This window comes from Pantherophis guttatus, chromosome 18, assembly GCF_059756535.1.
Source record: "Pantherophis guttatus breed Tessera chromosome 18, ASM5975653v1, whole genome shotgun sequence".
Taxonomy (NCBI): domain Eukaryota; kingdom Metazoa; phylum Chordata; class Lepidosauria; order Squamata; family Colubridae; genus Pantherophis; species Pantherophis guttatus.
This window is the reverse complement of record NC_142080.1, coordinates 9,790,114-9,802,678: the sequence shown is the minus strand read 5'-3', so window position 1 is coordinate 9,802,678 and position 12,565 is coordinate 9,790,114. Positions and strand designations below refer to the sequence as shown.

Below are 12,565 nucleotides of genomic sequence, written 5' to 3'. Positions count from 1 at the left end.
GAAGCAACCTGGAATTAAGGAGAAACTTCCTTGCAGTGAGAACAATTAACCAGGGGAACTGCTTGCCACCAGAAGCTGTGGGTGCTTCATCACTAGAGGTTTTTAAGAAAAGAATGGACAGCCACCTGTCTGAAATGTTGTAGGGCCGTGATGGTGAACCTATGGCACGCGTAGCCATATCTGTGGGCACGCGAGCGTTGCCATAGCTCAGCTCCAGCACGTGTGTGCACCAGCCAGCTAATTTTTGGGCCTTCTGAGCCTACCAGACGTCAGGAAATGGGCAGTTTCCGGCCTCCAGAGGGCCTCTCGGGGGGTGGGGAAGGCTGTTTTCACCCTCCCCAGGCTCCAAGAAAGTCTCTGGAGCCTGGGGAGAGCAAAAAATGGGCCTTCTGGTCCCATCATGCCATCACGTGCCAAAAGCGGGGGAGCGCGGGGTGGTCGTGCACGCATGCACAGGGGGAGGGATGCAGTGAATTATGGGTGTGGGTCTGCGTGCACACGACCCACCCCACGCTCCCCGCGCTTTTGGCACACAACAGCAAAAGGGTTAGCCATCCCTATTATAGGATCTCCTGCTTGAGCAGGGGGATGGACTAGAACACTTCCAAGGTCCCTTCCCTCTATTCTGATTCAACGTTTTGCGCAGGAAGGCAGAGCTGAAGAAGCTTCTTGGATGAGAAGTGAAACGTCTTCGAAGAAAAACCAGAAAGTCTAGTTGCCTCTTGAAAAAGCACCTTAGGGACGGGTACGGTAAGAGTTTGCGAGACTCAGTTTAGGGGAGGGATACAGACGTGACGAAGATAATTGTGTTCTTCCTGCTGCTCTTCCTCTCCATTATGGAATGTGAAGCCCGGCTGTAGCCAGTAGCTCAGGTATGGTTTGAGGGCTGGGCAGTCATCACTTCTGCAGATCGCCTGGTGGTGACTCACCCAGAGGATGCAGAGCACGGGGCGGCACTCCTGATCTCTGCTGAGGGTGACGTGAACCAGAATTCACCTCCCAGTTTGCACGTCGCGCAGTCTGTAGGTGATAAAGACGATTGGGATGGCACAGACTGAGTGGGTAGGAGGTTGGAGGCGGCTACCCAAACGCCAATGGAAGCAGGATTTCCTCTCCAAACCCAAGTTACTTGTTTCCCTTGACAAGGGTAGGTTTGTTCATCACTAGGTTAGTCCTGAGAACTAACGGCTGTATTGAGAGGTCATGCTAATCCTCCCCCGTTTTAACCAGGATTAGGCTGAGTGTATGATTTAGCTAAGGTGCAACCAGCTCAGTTGAGTTTGAATCGGGCAAACCCAGAACATGATGTAACACAGGAACCAAGGTGGATGTGTTAAATAGGAACTTAACCCATGAATCATAATTGAATGTTGTGCAATATTGAGGGGGGCTTGTGTAACTCGTTTGCCAGAGGTGCTTTCTACATAGAAGTTAGACGAGATAGATGGTCTCTTCCAACTCTGTTTCTATGGCGCTCTTTAAAATTGGGTTTTCAGTTCAATTGTATAGAATGTGAAGCAGAGGTGGTATTCAGCCGGTTCGTGTAAACCGTTGGCAGAAATTTGGCTAAGGTCACCAAACTAGTAGCAATGGCCAGCTGGCCACGCCCCCGAACTGGTCCCCCAGTCGCTGCTCACTCGTCCTGCCTGTCATGTTCATCACCGCCATGTTCTTTGCACACGCGCATCCCATTGCCTTGCAAGTCCAATAGGATGCGCATGCGTGAAGAACATGTTGGCGACAGGAGCAGCTTTTTCCGCAACCTCCAGTATTTTTTGGCGGCCTGCGGCCAGCTGCCACAAAGTAGCTCTCAAAGAGGCTTCTTTGCCAGCCGCTATCCAGCATCGGCGGCTGGCTGGGGGCCGCCAAAAACTCCGGTCAGGTTGCCTTCCAGACTGGACCAGATGCCGCAGAAGGTAAGCAGTCCAAACAAAGAGGTGGTGGTGGGGGAGGAAGCGGGGTTAGGACCGGGGCCTCTAAAGGAGAGGAAACGGCGACTGGCAAAGGGATGGCGGGGGTAGATAGGTGGAAATTTTTTTAAAAATCCTGCCTTTTCCTGTGGGAGTGGATAGGTGGGGGGGGTCATGTGACTGAGTGGGCGTGGGTGAGTGAGGTCAAGCTGGCCACGCCCACTCAGTCACATGCCCATCTAGCCACGTCCAGCAAACCGGTAGTGAAAATTTTTGAAACCCCACCACTGATGTGAAGGATGGTTGTTTGTGTTTTATTTTTATAGTTATAGTGTACACTGAAGATGGCATTTAATTTCGTTGTACGAGGTGCAATGACAATAAACTAACTTAACTAAAAAAAAAATAAGATTATATCATTTTTGGTTCAGTGTATTGTAGGAACAAGTTCCCAATACAGGTAGTCCTCAATTTACAAACCACATTAAGCTCAACATTTAGGTTACTGAGAAATTGTAGAGTGATTTTTGCCTCATTTTATGACTTTTCTTGCCGCAATTCTTAAGTGAACCATTGCAGTTGTTAGTAACATGGTTGTTAAGTGAATCTGATTGCCTTGTTGACTTTGCTTGTCAGGTTACAAAAGGGGATCATGTGACCCTGGGACACTGCAACTGTCGCAGGTATGAGTCAGTTGGCAAGCATCTAAATTTTGATCACGTAACCAGGGGGAATGATTGCAATGGTCATGTGAAAAATGGTCATCAGTCACTTTTTTCAGTGCTGTTTTAACTCTGAACGGTCAGTAAGCGGACTGTTGTTAAGTCGAGGACCACCTGTATTTAAGCCAGTATGTTATTTACCTGGGACGTGACATGTTCTGGGAACAGAACCGTTGCATTTCAGCAACCTGGATTTTGAAGTTAGAATATTGTATGGATCCAACCATTATCCGAAGCCAAGCAGGAGAAACCAGGCAGGGGTTGAACAGAGTTTGTGGTTTCCATTCATCACACACCACTTCCTGTTGGACTGTGTCACAGGTGGGCGGGATCCGAGTCCCAAACTGGCATCAGAAGCAGGTCTGGAGGCCCCTGAGAAGCCCGTGACTCATCCTCTGGTTCAGCCTTGCTAGAAGCAGCTTCCAGCTCAGGGAAACAAATGTGTTTTTTTTTTTTTTCACACCGGCTTCATCCTTTGGTATGATGTTTGATGTGGAAACAACATCTGCTGTAAAGGATTTTTAACACAAATGTGCCGGCATTTCGGTTTTTCAGCTTGATCTTCCATCTCTCCTACCTCTCCCACTTTTGATTGGCGGGTCGTATGAAGAAAAGCCATTTTAGGCAGAAATGATCTAATATATTTATCGTTGAGGGCTCAAACCAGCTTGCAAAGTCCACTGACGCCTGAGTCAGCTGTCTTGTGATCACAAACATCCATAAAAGCTGGTACAGATGTTTGTTCCCTGCTTGTACAATGCATTTAACCCAATCAGATTACAGCAGGGAGCTGCATTCACAGGTTAGACTTGATTTGTGTTCCTCTTGGGAGCACTTTTTATGGTTTTCTGTTTATTTTATATAAAGCCATATAAATAGGTTTAGTCAATAACGGAGTTAGGAAAATTGTACACACACGACATATGAGAAACGATTAACCATCCTACAATAACTACCCTTTACATTACTGGCTGCGTATTTTCAACCAGCCACCTTAACTAATAAGGTAAAGGTAAAGGTTCCCCTCGCACATATGCGCTAGTCGTTCCCGACTCTAGGGGGCGGTGCTCATCTCCGTTTCAAAGCCGAAGAGCCAGCACTGTCCGAAGACGTCTCCGTGGTCATGTGGCCGGCATGACTCAACGCCAAAGACTCACGGAACGCTGTTCCCTTCCCATCAAAGGTGGTCCCTATTTTTCTACTTGCATTTTTTTTACATGCTTTAAAACTGCTAGGTTGGCAGGAGGTGGGACAAGTAACGGGAACTCACCCTGTTATGCAGCACTAGGGATTTGAACTGCTGAACTGCCGGACCTTTCAATTGACAAGCTCAGCGTCTTAGCCACTTAGCCACTGCATCCCTTTTTCTCGCTACTGGATTGCATTTTGTTAGCTTGTGTTTTTCAACTTCTTTCTGAGTCTTGAGCCCATCTTCTAAAGTGCTGCTATTCCTAACAGCTTGGTGTAATCTGAAAAATTGACGAGTTCCTCTTCTATCATTCTAAATTGTTATCAAGATGTTGAAGAATCCTGGGGTTCACCACTGCATACTCTTCTCCATAAAGCTGTAGTTCTATTGAGGACTAGACGCTGAATGGGGTTTGCCAGCCAGTTACAGATTCATCTGTCTACCTCACATTTTTTTGTATTATTAAGAATTAGTAAGTATATTGTCAAGATGGATTATAGTTATCACCTAAGCTAGGGGTCAGCAACCTGTGGCTCTGGAGCCGCATGTGGCTCTTTCATCCCTCTGCTGCAGCTCCGTCACTCAAAATATGCGTCACAACTGCCAACGTGCAACACCCACTGGCACACAATTTATAGAGCTTTTCAACCCCCAGTAGGCCAACCATGGGGGTTGAAAAGTTTCAGAAGAAAACAGAACGTTTAATTTGACTACATATGCTAGTTTTGTGGCCACTCAAGAAATAGTCAGGCACGGAAGGGTTTTGTGGCTCCCGGTGTTTTCTTTTCTGTGGGAAACGGGTCCAAATGGCTCTCTTGAGTGTTTAAAGTTGCCGACCCCTGACCTAAGCTATTATGGAATTCCTGAGATTAACTTTTCACTGATGGGCCTTTGGACTTCAAAATATGCTGAATTCAATTCTTATCATGTACAGCTAGCAATAGCCTGCTGGTTGTGGTTAATGGGTATTGGAGTCCAATATACAATATATGAAGTACACCCAAGACTAACGTTAAACATGAACGAAAATGATTTTTCACTTTTGCTATAAAGTTCATAATAAATGACACACCATAATCAGCAAAATGTTCCATTTGTTATTTTCTCCAAGCATGTAATATAACTCCAATTAACTGTTGATGACCATAGTTATAATTTCATTTTTAAAATGTATTTGCCTCTAAGTTTTCCCACCTTCCAAGGCATTAATTCCAATTTTGCTATTTTAAGTTAGGAATACATCTCTACATTTCATAGATTTTAGTATCTATGAATATTAATATCTGTGGAGAAGCAAGGAATGGGGACTTCAGCACTTTAAATTCAAATATTTAATTGTGAATTATTTTGTAATGTGCTTATTTTATTTAAATCTACATAGGTAGTCCTCAACTTACAGCAATTCATTTAGTGACTGTTCAAAGTTACAACAGCACTGAAAATAAGTGACTTGACCGTTTTTCAGTTATGACCTTTGCAGCATCCCCATGATCATATGATCAAAATTCGGACACTTGGCAACTGGTTCCAGTTTATGACCTTTGCAATGTCCTGGGGTCATGTGATCCCCTTTTGCGACTTTTTGCAAGCAAAGTCAATGGGGAAGCCTGATAAAATTCAACAAACTTGTTACTAACTTAACAACCATAGTGATTCACTTAACAATAGTAGTAAGGAAGGTCATAAAATGGGGCAAAACTCACTTAACAAAGTCTGGCTTAACATAAATTTTGGGCTTCATTGTCGTAAATAGAGGACTACCTGTATTTACACTACTTTACTAATTTGGTGTATAAAGGGTCACTTTTAAAAAAATAAAACAATGCCCACTTTTCTCTTTCTTTCCTTTTTGGAAAGTTGCACTTCTTACCACTTTTCTGATTCATTTTGAGGATTTGACTACCGTTTAAATGACCTCTGCTAGCTTCCAGGCAGCATAATCGGTCCTGCACCACAGAAATAGTTGAGCCCAGGCCTGATACTGTGGTTGAGTACTGTGTCATTTTATTAAAGAGTCTTAATAATACAGGGTCCATTATATGGCACTGGGAATCTTCTCTCTGGGCTTGATGGATTTCTAAAAAGATCAGTGCCTTGGTGGCACTGATCAGATCCGTAGTCTCTGTTTTGTCCTGCTCAGCTTAGCTGCTCTGATGTTCTTTGAATGAGAAGTCTTCTATAACTTCTGGCAAGTTACTTAGCTCATAAACCAGAAGCTCTCTTTCTAAGCCAGATGTGGCTGTTGCCTTTGCCAGATTTAGAATAGAATAGAATAACAGAGTTGGAAGGGACCTTGGAGGTCTTCTAGTCCAACCCCCCTACTCAGGCAGGAAACCCTATACAATTTCAAATGGTTATCCAATCTCTTCTTGAAAACTTCCAGTGTTGGAGCATTTACAATTTCTGGAGGCAAGTTGTTCCACTGGTTAATTGTTCTAACTGTCAGGAAATTTCTCCTTAGTTCTAAGTTGCTTCTCTCCTTGATTCGTTTCCACCCATTGCTTCTTGTCCTGCTTTCAGGTGCTTTGGAGAATAAGTTGACTCCCTCTTCTCTGTGGCAGCCCCTGAGTTATTGGAACTTTGCTATCATCTCTCCCCTAGTCCTTCTTTTCATTAAACTAGACATACCCAATTTCTCCAAGGGCAAAAAGAAGGGGGAGGGGGGAAATAAGGGGATTTTTTTTGCCTTAAAGCCCCTTCAAAGTCTTTTTTCAAAGAAGCACTAATTGGTAAAATAACGTAAAGAAAGGGCTTTTTTTATCCATCGGTGCAGCTATTAAGCAATGAAAGAGGGTTAGCTTTTCAGTGGTTAAATGCTCTAGCTTGGAAACGGATTGAAGTCTCAGCTCCTTAAAAGATTGCTGCTTTTCAGATGTTATTAAACCTTTACAGCAGAGCTCAGGCAGAAAATCACAGATTGCAGAACATCTTGCTCTGTGCTTACTCTGTGAGCCTGCCAACTTCGTGACATCGCAAAACTGCCTTCGAAAGTAAAAAAAAAAAAAAACTTCAAAAAAAGAATTTCTCCCTTCAATTTTGCAATCAATCCCAAACCTGGTTCAATGAAAAGATTTCTGAATCAGTAATGAGGTTAAAGGCCACGACTAATGACAAAAACAGAACAACAGTCACTGACACTTCTAATTATAGATGATACTCTAAAGCAGGAATCTTCAGCCCCCCCTGTCCATGGAATGGCACTAGTCTGTGGCATGCCAGAAACTAGGCCATGCAAACAAGCAAAGCCCCATCCGCGGGATGCAGGCAGGCATGTGAAATCATTCCCCCTTCAGTCCACAGAAAAACCATTCTCCGTGGAATTGGTCCCTGGTGCCCAATGGCAACCCTGAACCCTCCAAGATGGCCTCAGCCATGTTCACTTCAGGTTACTTGGAACGCTGACACCCAAAAAGATGGGGGGCTGCTGCCCTAAAGCTCTACTGTGCATAGATGGTACACCCCCAAAAGACACATTGCCTTTTTCTGTCTCTTCCTATGGCATGTAGGTGCATGTCTCTTTAGAGCAAAGCATGCACAAAAATGTTTCCAACAGTTATTTTTAAAATTAAATGGTAGGCTGTTCGAACAGGTCCTTTCCTTGACCCGCAGGTCTTGTATCAATGAAAAGAAGTGCTCCATTCCATATTTACACTGTGGGAGGGGATCGCGAAGAAGAACTGTGCAATTTTTAAGAGTTCTGAATAGCATTCGATGGCTTTAGCCTTCAGGAAGTATTTGGTCCACTTTTGATGTGAAAGCAGATGCTGGAATTCTTCTTCATCGCTGGAAGCTTCCACAAATTTTTTCAGGTTGTTGAACTGGTCAAAACACCTGATGTCATCAATCTCTATGCCTTTCTCAATCAAATATGTTATACACGTTTCCACATCACTCCAGCTCGGTGTGTCACTCAGGGCCATCCAGGCGAAGCAGGAAAACTCTTGCAGGGACGCCATCCACATCTCCAGGTAGTCGATGCAGTTACTGTAGAGGCGACGCACGGCATCGGAGAAGGCGTCGCATCCCGCCTCCAGCCCCTCCTTGCGCTTGTCTGCAAGCATCCCCTTCACCGTCAGCGACATGAAGTTCTGGGCTCTACGGTCAAGCAGGATGGTGTGCACGGAGTCCAGCGTCTTCATCACCTCCACCAGGGAGTTATTTTCCCGCTCCATCTCTTCGATGTGCAAATGGAAGGCGTTCATCAGCGAGTGCATGTGCCAGAGGTAGAGCTCGCCAAACTCGTGCTCGAAGAAGCTCTTGAGCACGGCGGGCGGGTTGCTCTGGCCCAAGAAGAAGGACTTCAGGGCCGAGTGCATCTGGAGCAGCTTCGTGATGCCGGGGAACAAGGACAGCCAGCGGGTCCTGCTGTGGGAGAGCAGCCGCTTGTATTCCACCTCCACAAACTCGCAGTATTCGTGCAGGGGCTCCGTCCGCACCGCGTAGATGTGGAAGTACTGGTAGATCTTTAGGATGACGTTCTCAACGTCCACCTCCAGGGCGTCTGCTCCGTGGTGGATGCAGTTGTGCAGAATGTGGGCAGGGCAGTACACCCCAATCAACGTCTCTCTCTGGAGGGATTTCTTCAGCTTGGCCAACACAGTCCGCGCCTCCTCGTCTTGCCGAAGTTCACCAAACATGGTGTTGCAGTTGTCCCCCGCGAAGGCCACGCACTTCTGAAGCAATCTGTGTTTCTTAAGAGCTTTGACAAGAGAGTCTGAAACGTCCATCTCGGTGGGACTTTCCTGAAGTTCCAGGAGTTTGGTCTTCAAGCCGCCGTTCCTGTAGTCATAATACTGGATGAGGACAGGGACCATTTTCAGGGCCCTGTGGCTGCTGTCATCTATAGCCACCCCACAGAAAGGGATGCCGTGTTCCTCCAGGGCCTTCAGGTCGAGGCTCACTGCATGCTGGGCAAGCACAGAGTTCTCAAGACTTTCTGTCCTGCTCCGGGTGTTGGAAAATTTTTGCGCTATCTCTGCGTCAGGAAATATTTTTCTGAACAAGTCAGACGTGCGGCCTGTTGATTTGTAGCTGTTGCAACTTGGGATGGTGTGCAAGGGTAGCGTGCTGTCCGCTGCAGCAAGAGCATCCTCGGCTTTTGTGCCTGGAGTCCCCAAAAATTCGGTCAGTTTTGCAGACCAGCTGTCTCCTCCGAGGGCTTTCTTGTGCTTTTCAGAGGACATGTGGTACTCCAGATCACTGGCACCTTTATGTGCAACTGACACAAACGTGCCAGCTTTGCAGACCAAACACTCTGCTTCATAGTCATCTCTTCCTTTGCGAAAATGAGGATATTTCTGCTTCAGTTTGTCAGTAAAGACGCACTTTCGCTTAGGCATTTTCTATCTTCAGTTTGGCTCACAAACTGATCCTAGGAACACTGCAGCAACCAGGTACAAGAACAAAGTCAGGAAAGGTAGATGAACTCTAAAGATCAATAAATTCAATTGATATATTCTGTTTCATATTAAATATTTATTCTACACACATTTATTATGTTTATAATTAGAAATAAATTATTTTGCTTACCAAAACTAGTATAGGCTGAAGGATGCCTGCTTATTTAAGGTTAAGCCTAGCAGCTGTCTTAATTTTGATATTCAATGTTCAGAGGATCATTCTTGAGACATTGTGCTCCTCAGCTTATTCTGATCAGTTTCAATTTTGAATTTTGAAGAAATGTCTTTTTGTTGTTTTGTCACTTAAAATAGTTACAAACTGCAACAAGATTTTCCCATATCTAGGGGAATAGAAGTCAGGTGAGATTCTCTAGTAAGAGGAAGTGTTTCTGACCCGTATCCTTTTTGGTGAATGGATCTCATTATGTATCTATGTATCTTATGTATCATTACAAGCCTAAAATACTGTTGGATACTTTCTGTCAAGCATATTGTAGGAATACAACTATTGTCTTAACATTGTATTACACGTGTACATAATATACATAGTATGGATTATGTCACCTTGGTTTAGACTCAACCATGTTGTATAAAGCAAGGCAGTGTCATATACATTATTAGTTCAAGGAAAATTAACTTCACTTCTGTAGGGAGTGTGATTATACAGGCAGAGTTTTGGGTTGCCGTTTAAAAGAGGTTGTAGTAGTGTGAGAACATAAGGGACTGCATTCAAGGCCTTCCTCAGATAACAGGCATGCGTTCATCCCAGACTCATGCCAACTTCTGCATCAATGAAATGAAGTTGAGTGATAAGTGACATATTAAACCAAAAGGAGGCTCAAACGTCTTCCTTACAATATTTGGGTTTCCATATCTCAGAAAAAAGATATAAAACCATGCATAACTCAGAAAAAGTGCACAGGGAGATTATCAAGATAGCACGTCATTAATTTGTGGAAGTCATTGCCACAAAATGTGAAACTGAGTACATTAAAGGAAGAGGTCTATCAAGGACTATTGCAATTGAAGAGTGTAACTAAGAGATACATGGGAAGAGAGGGGGCAGGGGAGGAAAGGACCCCCAAGGCCACATGAAGAACCAACACTGCCTTGGCCCAATTTAGCAAAGCATCTCCTATGACTCCTATAACCAGGGTTCCCTGGGAATAAACTAATGCCGGACTAGTCAAATGACAGATGTTGCTAAATGGTCCAATTTTGTGTTCTCAGGTCACCCTTACTTGCTCCTCAACTCATCATAAATTATTGGAGGGGAAAAAGGTTTCCTTGTGAAAAAAAATCTTCCTTTTTCCTGCAACAGCTGTTTGGGATTTAAGTCAGGGAAAGCTGGTTCAGGCCCAGAAAATGCTAAATAAAGCATCCCTGATAATTACCCCAAATATCTTGGTTTTATAGAGATAGGATTCTGCACCAGAAAAAAGGAGCCACAAATACAGGCTTTTTCTCCTGCTATTTCTGCTGTCCACACCTCCTCCCCAAACGCCATCATCTTTTATTCTGAGGGCAAAAAGTGAATTCCAGGCATAATCACATTGAGATTTTAGTTACTGTATCTATGAGGCAGGAAAAAACAGAGATAAATTTTAAACTATGGGCCAAATTTATCTAATTATTTTAAATCTATTTTTAATTGTACTTTATGTATAAATGTTTTTTATTTTGGCTGTTCACCGCCCTGAGTCCGAAAGGAGAAGGGCGGTATAGAAGTTCGAATAATAAATAAATAAATAATAAATAAGGTGATGACGATGAAGAATATTTTATATTTGAATGGGTGTGCAGAGATCTTTCTCTTGCCCCCCCCCATCTCAGAAAATTAAGTTTTCCAGCACAAATCAGCTCACGTTAACAAATTCTGATCAGTTGGGCACTTCTGTGAGCTTCTACTAGCAATTGCATATATTAGGCCATGCATTTTATAAGCCCATCTGTTGAATCATCTGCTTGGTTTCCCTCATTAAAGCAAACGGAACTGTTTCAATAAACACATCGTGATCTTAGCACTACCTAACTCTCTGGGATCTAGCTAGAAACTGACTTAAGATTCTCTGCCCCCAAACCATAGACCCGAACCAAGCCACCTCGTCCTCGTCCTCCCACTCTTATCCTAGATACAAGATCCCACCTTTTATTGCTAACATGGCCATGGACACAAAGCAGATACTGCACGGAGAAAAACATTTAGTTGAACCCTGGACCTTTCTTGGCCAAATGCCTATTTCCTCAATGGATATATATGCCTTCGTGTTATCATCTTTATTAGGATTTATGGTCTGCTTTTTTTTTACAGGGGGAAAAAAATAGTACTCATAACTTAGATAAAAATATTCAATGAAGCACAGGATGCATTTGCCTCTCTTAAGATTCGTTCCATGCCTTCAACCCTCTTTCTTTCGATCTTTATCGCATTCCTTCAGTCTCGGCTTCTTTTCTGCTTTGTGATCCTTGGGGCGGAGTGGGTTCTTTTGTATTGATCGCTGGGCCATCGAAGAGATTTCGAGATGTTTTTACAACGGTATTATTGCTAGACTCTCGAGATCGACAATAAATTAACGCAACACCGGACAACCACATCAAATAGAAAAAAGAGGCAAAGGGAAGGGAAGCCACATCTGGGTGCAAAGTCCAGACCATCGAACAAGGATACAGGGCTTTCTGTATTCTGTTTGCTGGCCACTTAGTGGCTGCCTGGATTCTTGCAAGCTAGTTAGGGCAGACCCACAGGTCCAGGCACTCCTTAAAGAGGGTGCCCCCCACCCTGCCAACCCCCTGCGCCTGTTAATCTCACCTCATAGAAGGCAGGTACACAGAGAAAGCTCTGGATACCTTCTTTCCTTTCGGTGCCCTCCAAAACTCCTGGAACTGAACTCTCACACATCCACACATTCATCATACGCACAAGCTCGGATGGAGGAAAATTCCATGCAGCTCCAGGGAGTCGGTGATGATGGGGGTGGGGGTGGGGGGGTGGAGTAGAGGGGAAGAGGAAGTAAAACAAGATCCGGCTGCTGATTCGCCATCTTGCAAATCCTCCCCCTCCAAGCCACCACAAATAGCTGCATGGTACAGAATGCAATCGAAATTGGGGGGAGGGGGGAGCCCCCACCCTTAGGGTGAGTTTGCACATTTATATAATTCTGCGGTTGCTGTTGTCAGAACAGGCGAGGCATTCTGTTTGGAAAACCAACACATGCGCACAAAAGTTCTTTTTTCTTTTGGATGTATACAACACAGCGAATCCGGAACGAAAGGCGAGAGAGGCTGGATTTCTAAATCCCTCTAAATAAACAAAAGAACAAAATATTGACTGTTTTTCTTTTTTAC

General features: G+C 44.4%; 1 protein-coding gene across 3 annotated transcripts; it reads right to left on the bottom strand.

Moving 5' to 3' along the window:
- Window positions 1–4,897: 4,897 nt before the first annotated feature.
- On the bottom strand, window positions 4,898–12,325 carry LOC117671357 (uncharacterized). 3 transcript variants are annotated; one of them, XM_087881231.1, is made up of 3 exons: window positions 12,030–12,196; window positions 9,351–9,561; window positions 4,898–9,201 (listed from the first exon to the last, which is right to left on the bottom strand). In XM_087881231.1, the coding sequence occupies exon 3, from the start codon at window positions 9,158–9,160 to the stop codon at window positions 7,439–7,441; it is 1,722 nt and encodes a 573-aa protein (XP_087737357.1). In that variant the 5' UTR covers window positions 9,161–9,201; window positions 9,351–9,561; window positions 12,030–12,196; the 3' UTR covers window positions 4,898–7,438. The 3 variants fall into 3 exon arrangements, with proteins under 3 accessions (XP_087737357.1, XP_034283135.2, XP_087737358.1); XM_034427244.3 differs by lacking the exon at window positions 9,351–9,561 and having other exon boundaries at window positions 12,030–12,325; XM_087881232.1 differs by lacking the exon at window positions 9,351–9,561 and having other exon boundaries at window positions 4,898–9,248; window positions 12,030–12,202.
- Window positions 12,326–12,565: the final 240 nt, after the last annotated feature.

Bases quoted from the DNA above. Each gene is read 5' to 3' on its own strand.
- LOC117671357 (XM_034427244.3), bottom strand. From the start codon at position 9,160: ATGCCTAAGCGAAAGTGCGTCTTTACTGACAAACTGAAGCAGAAATAT.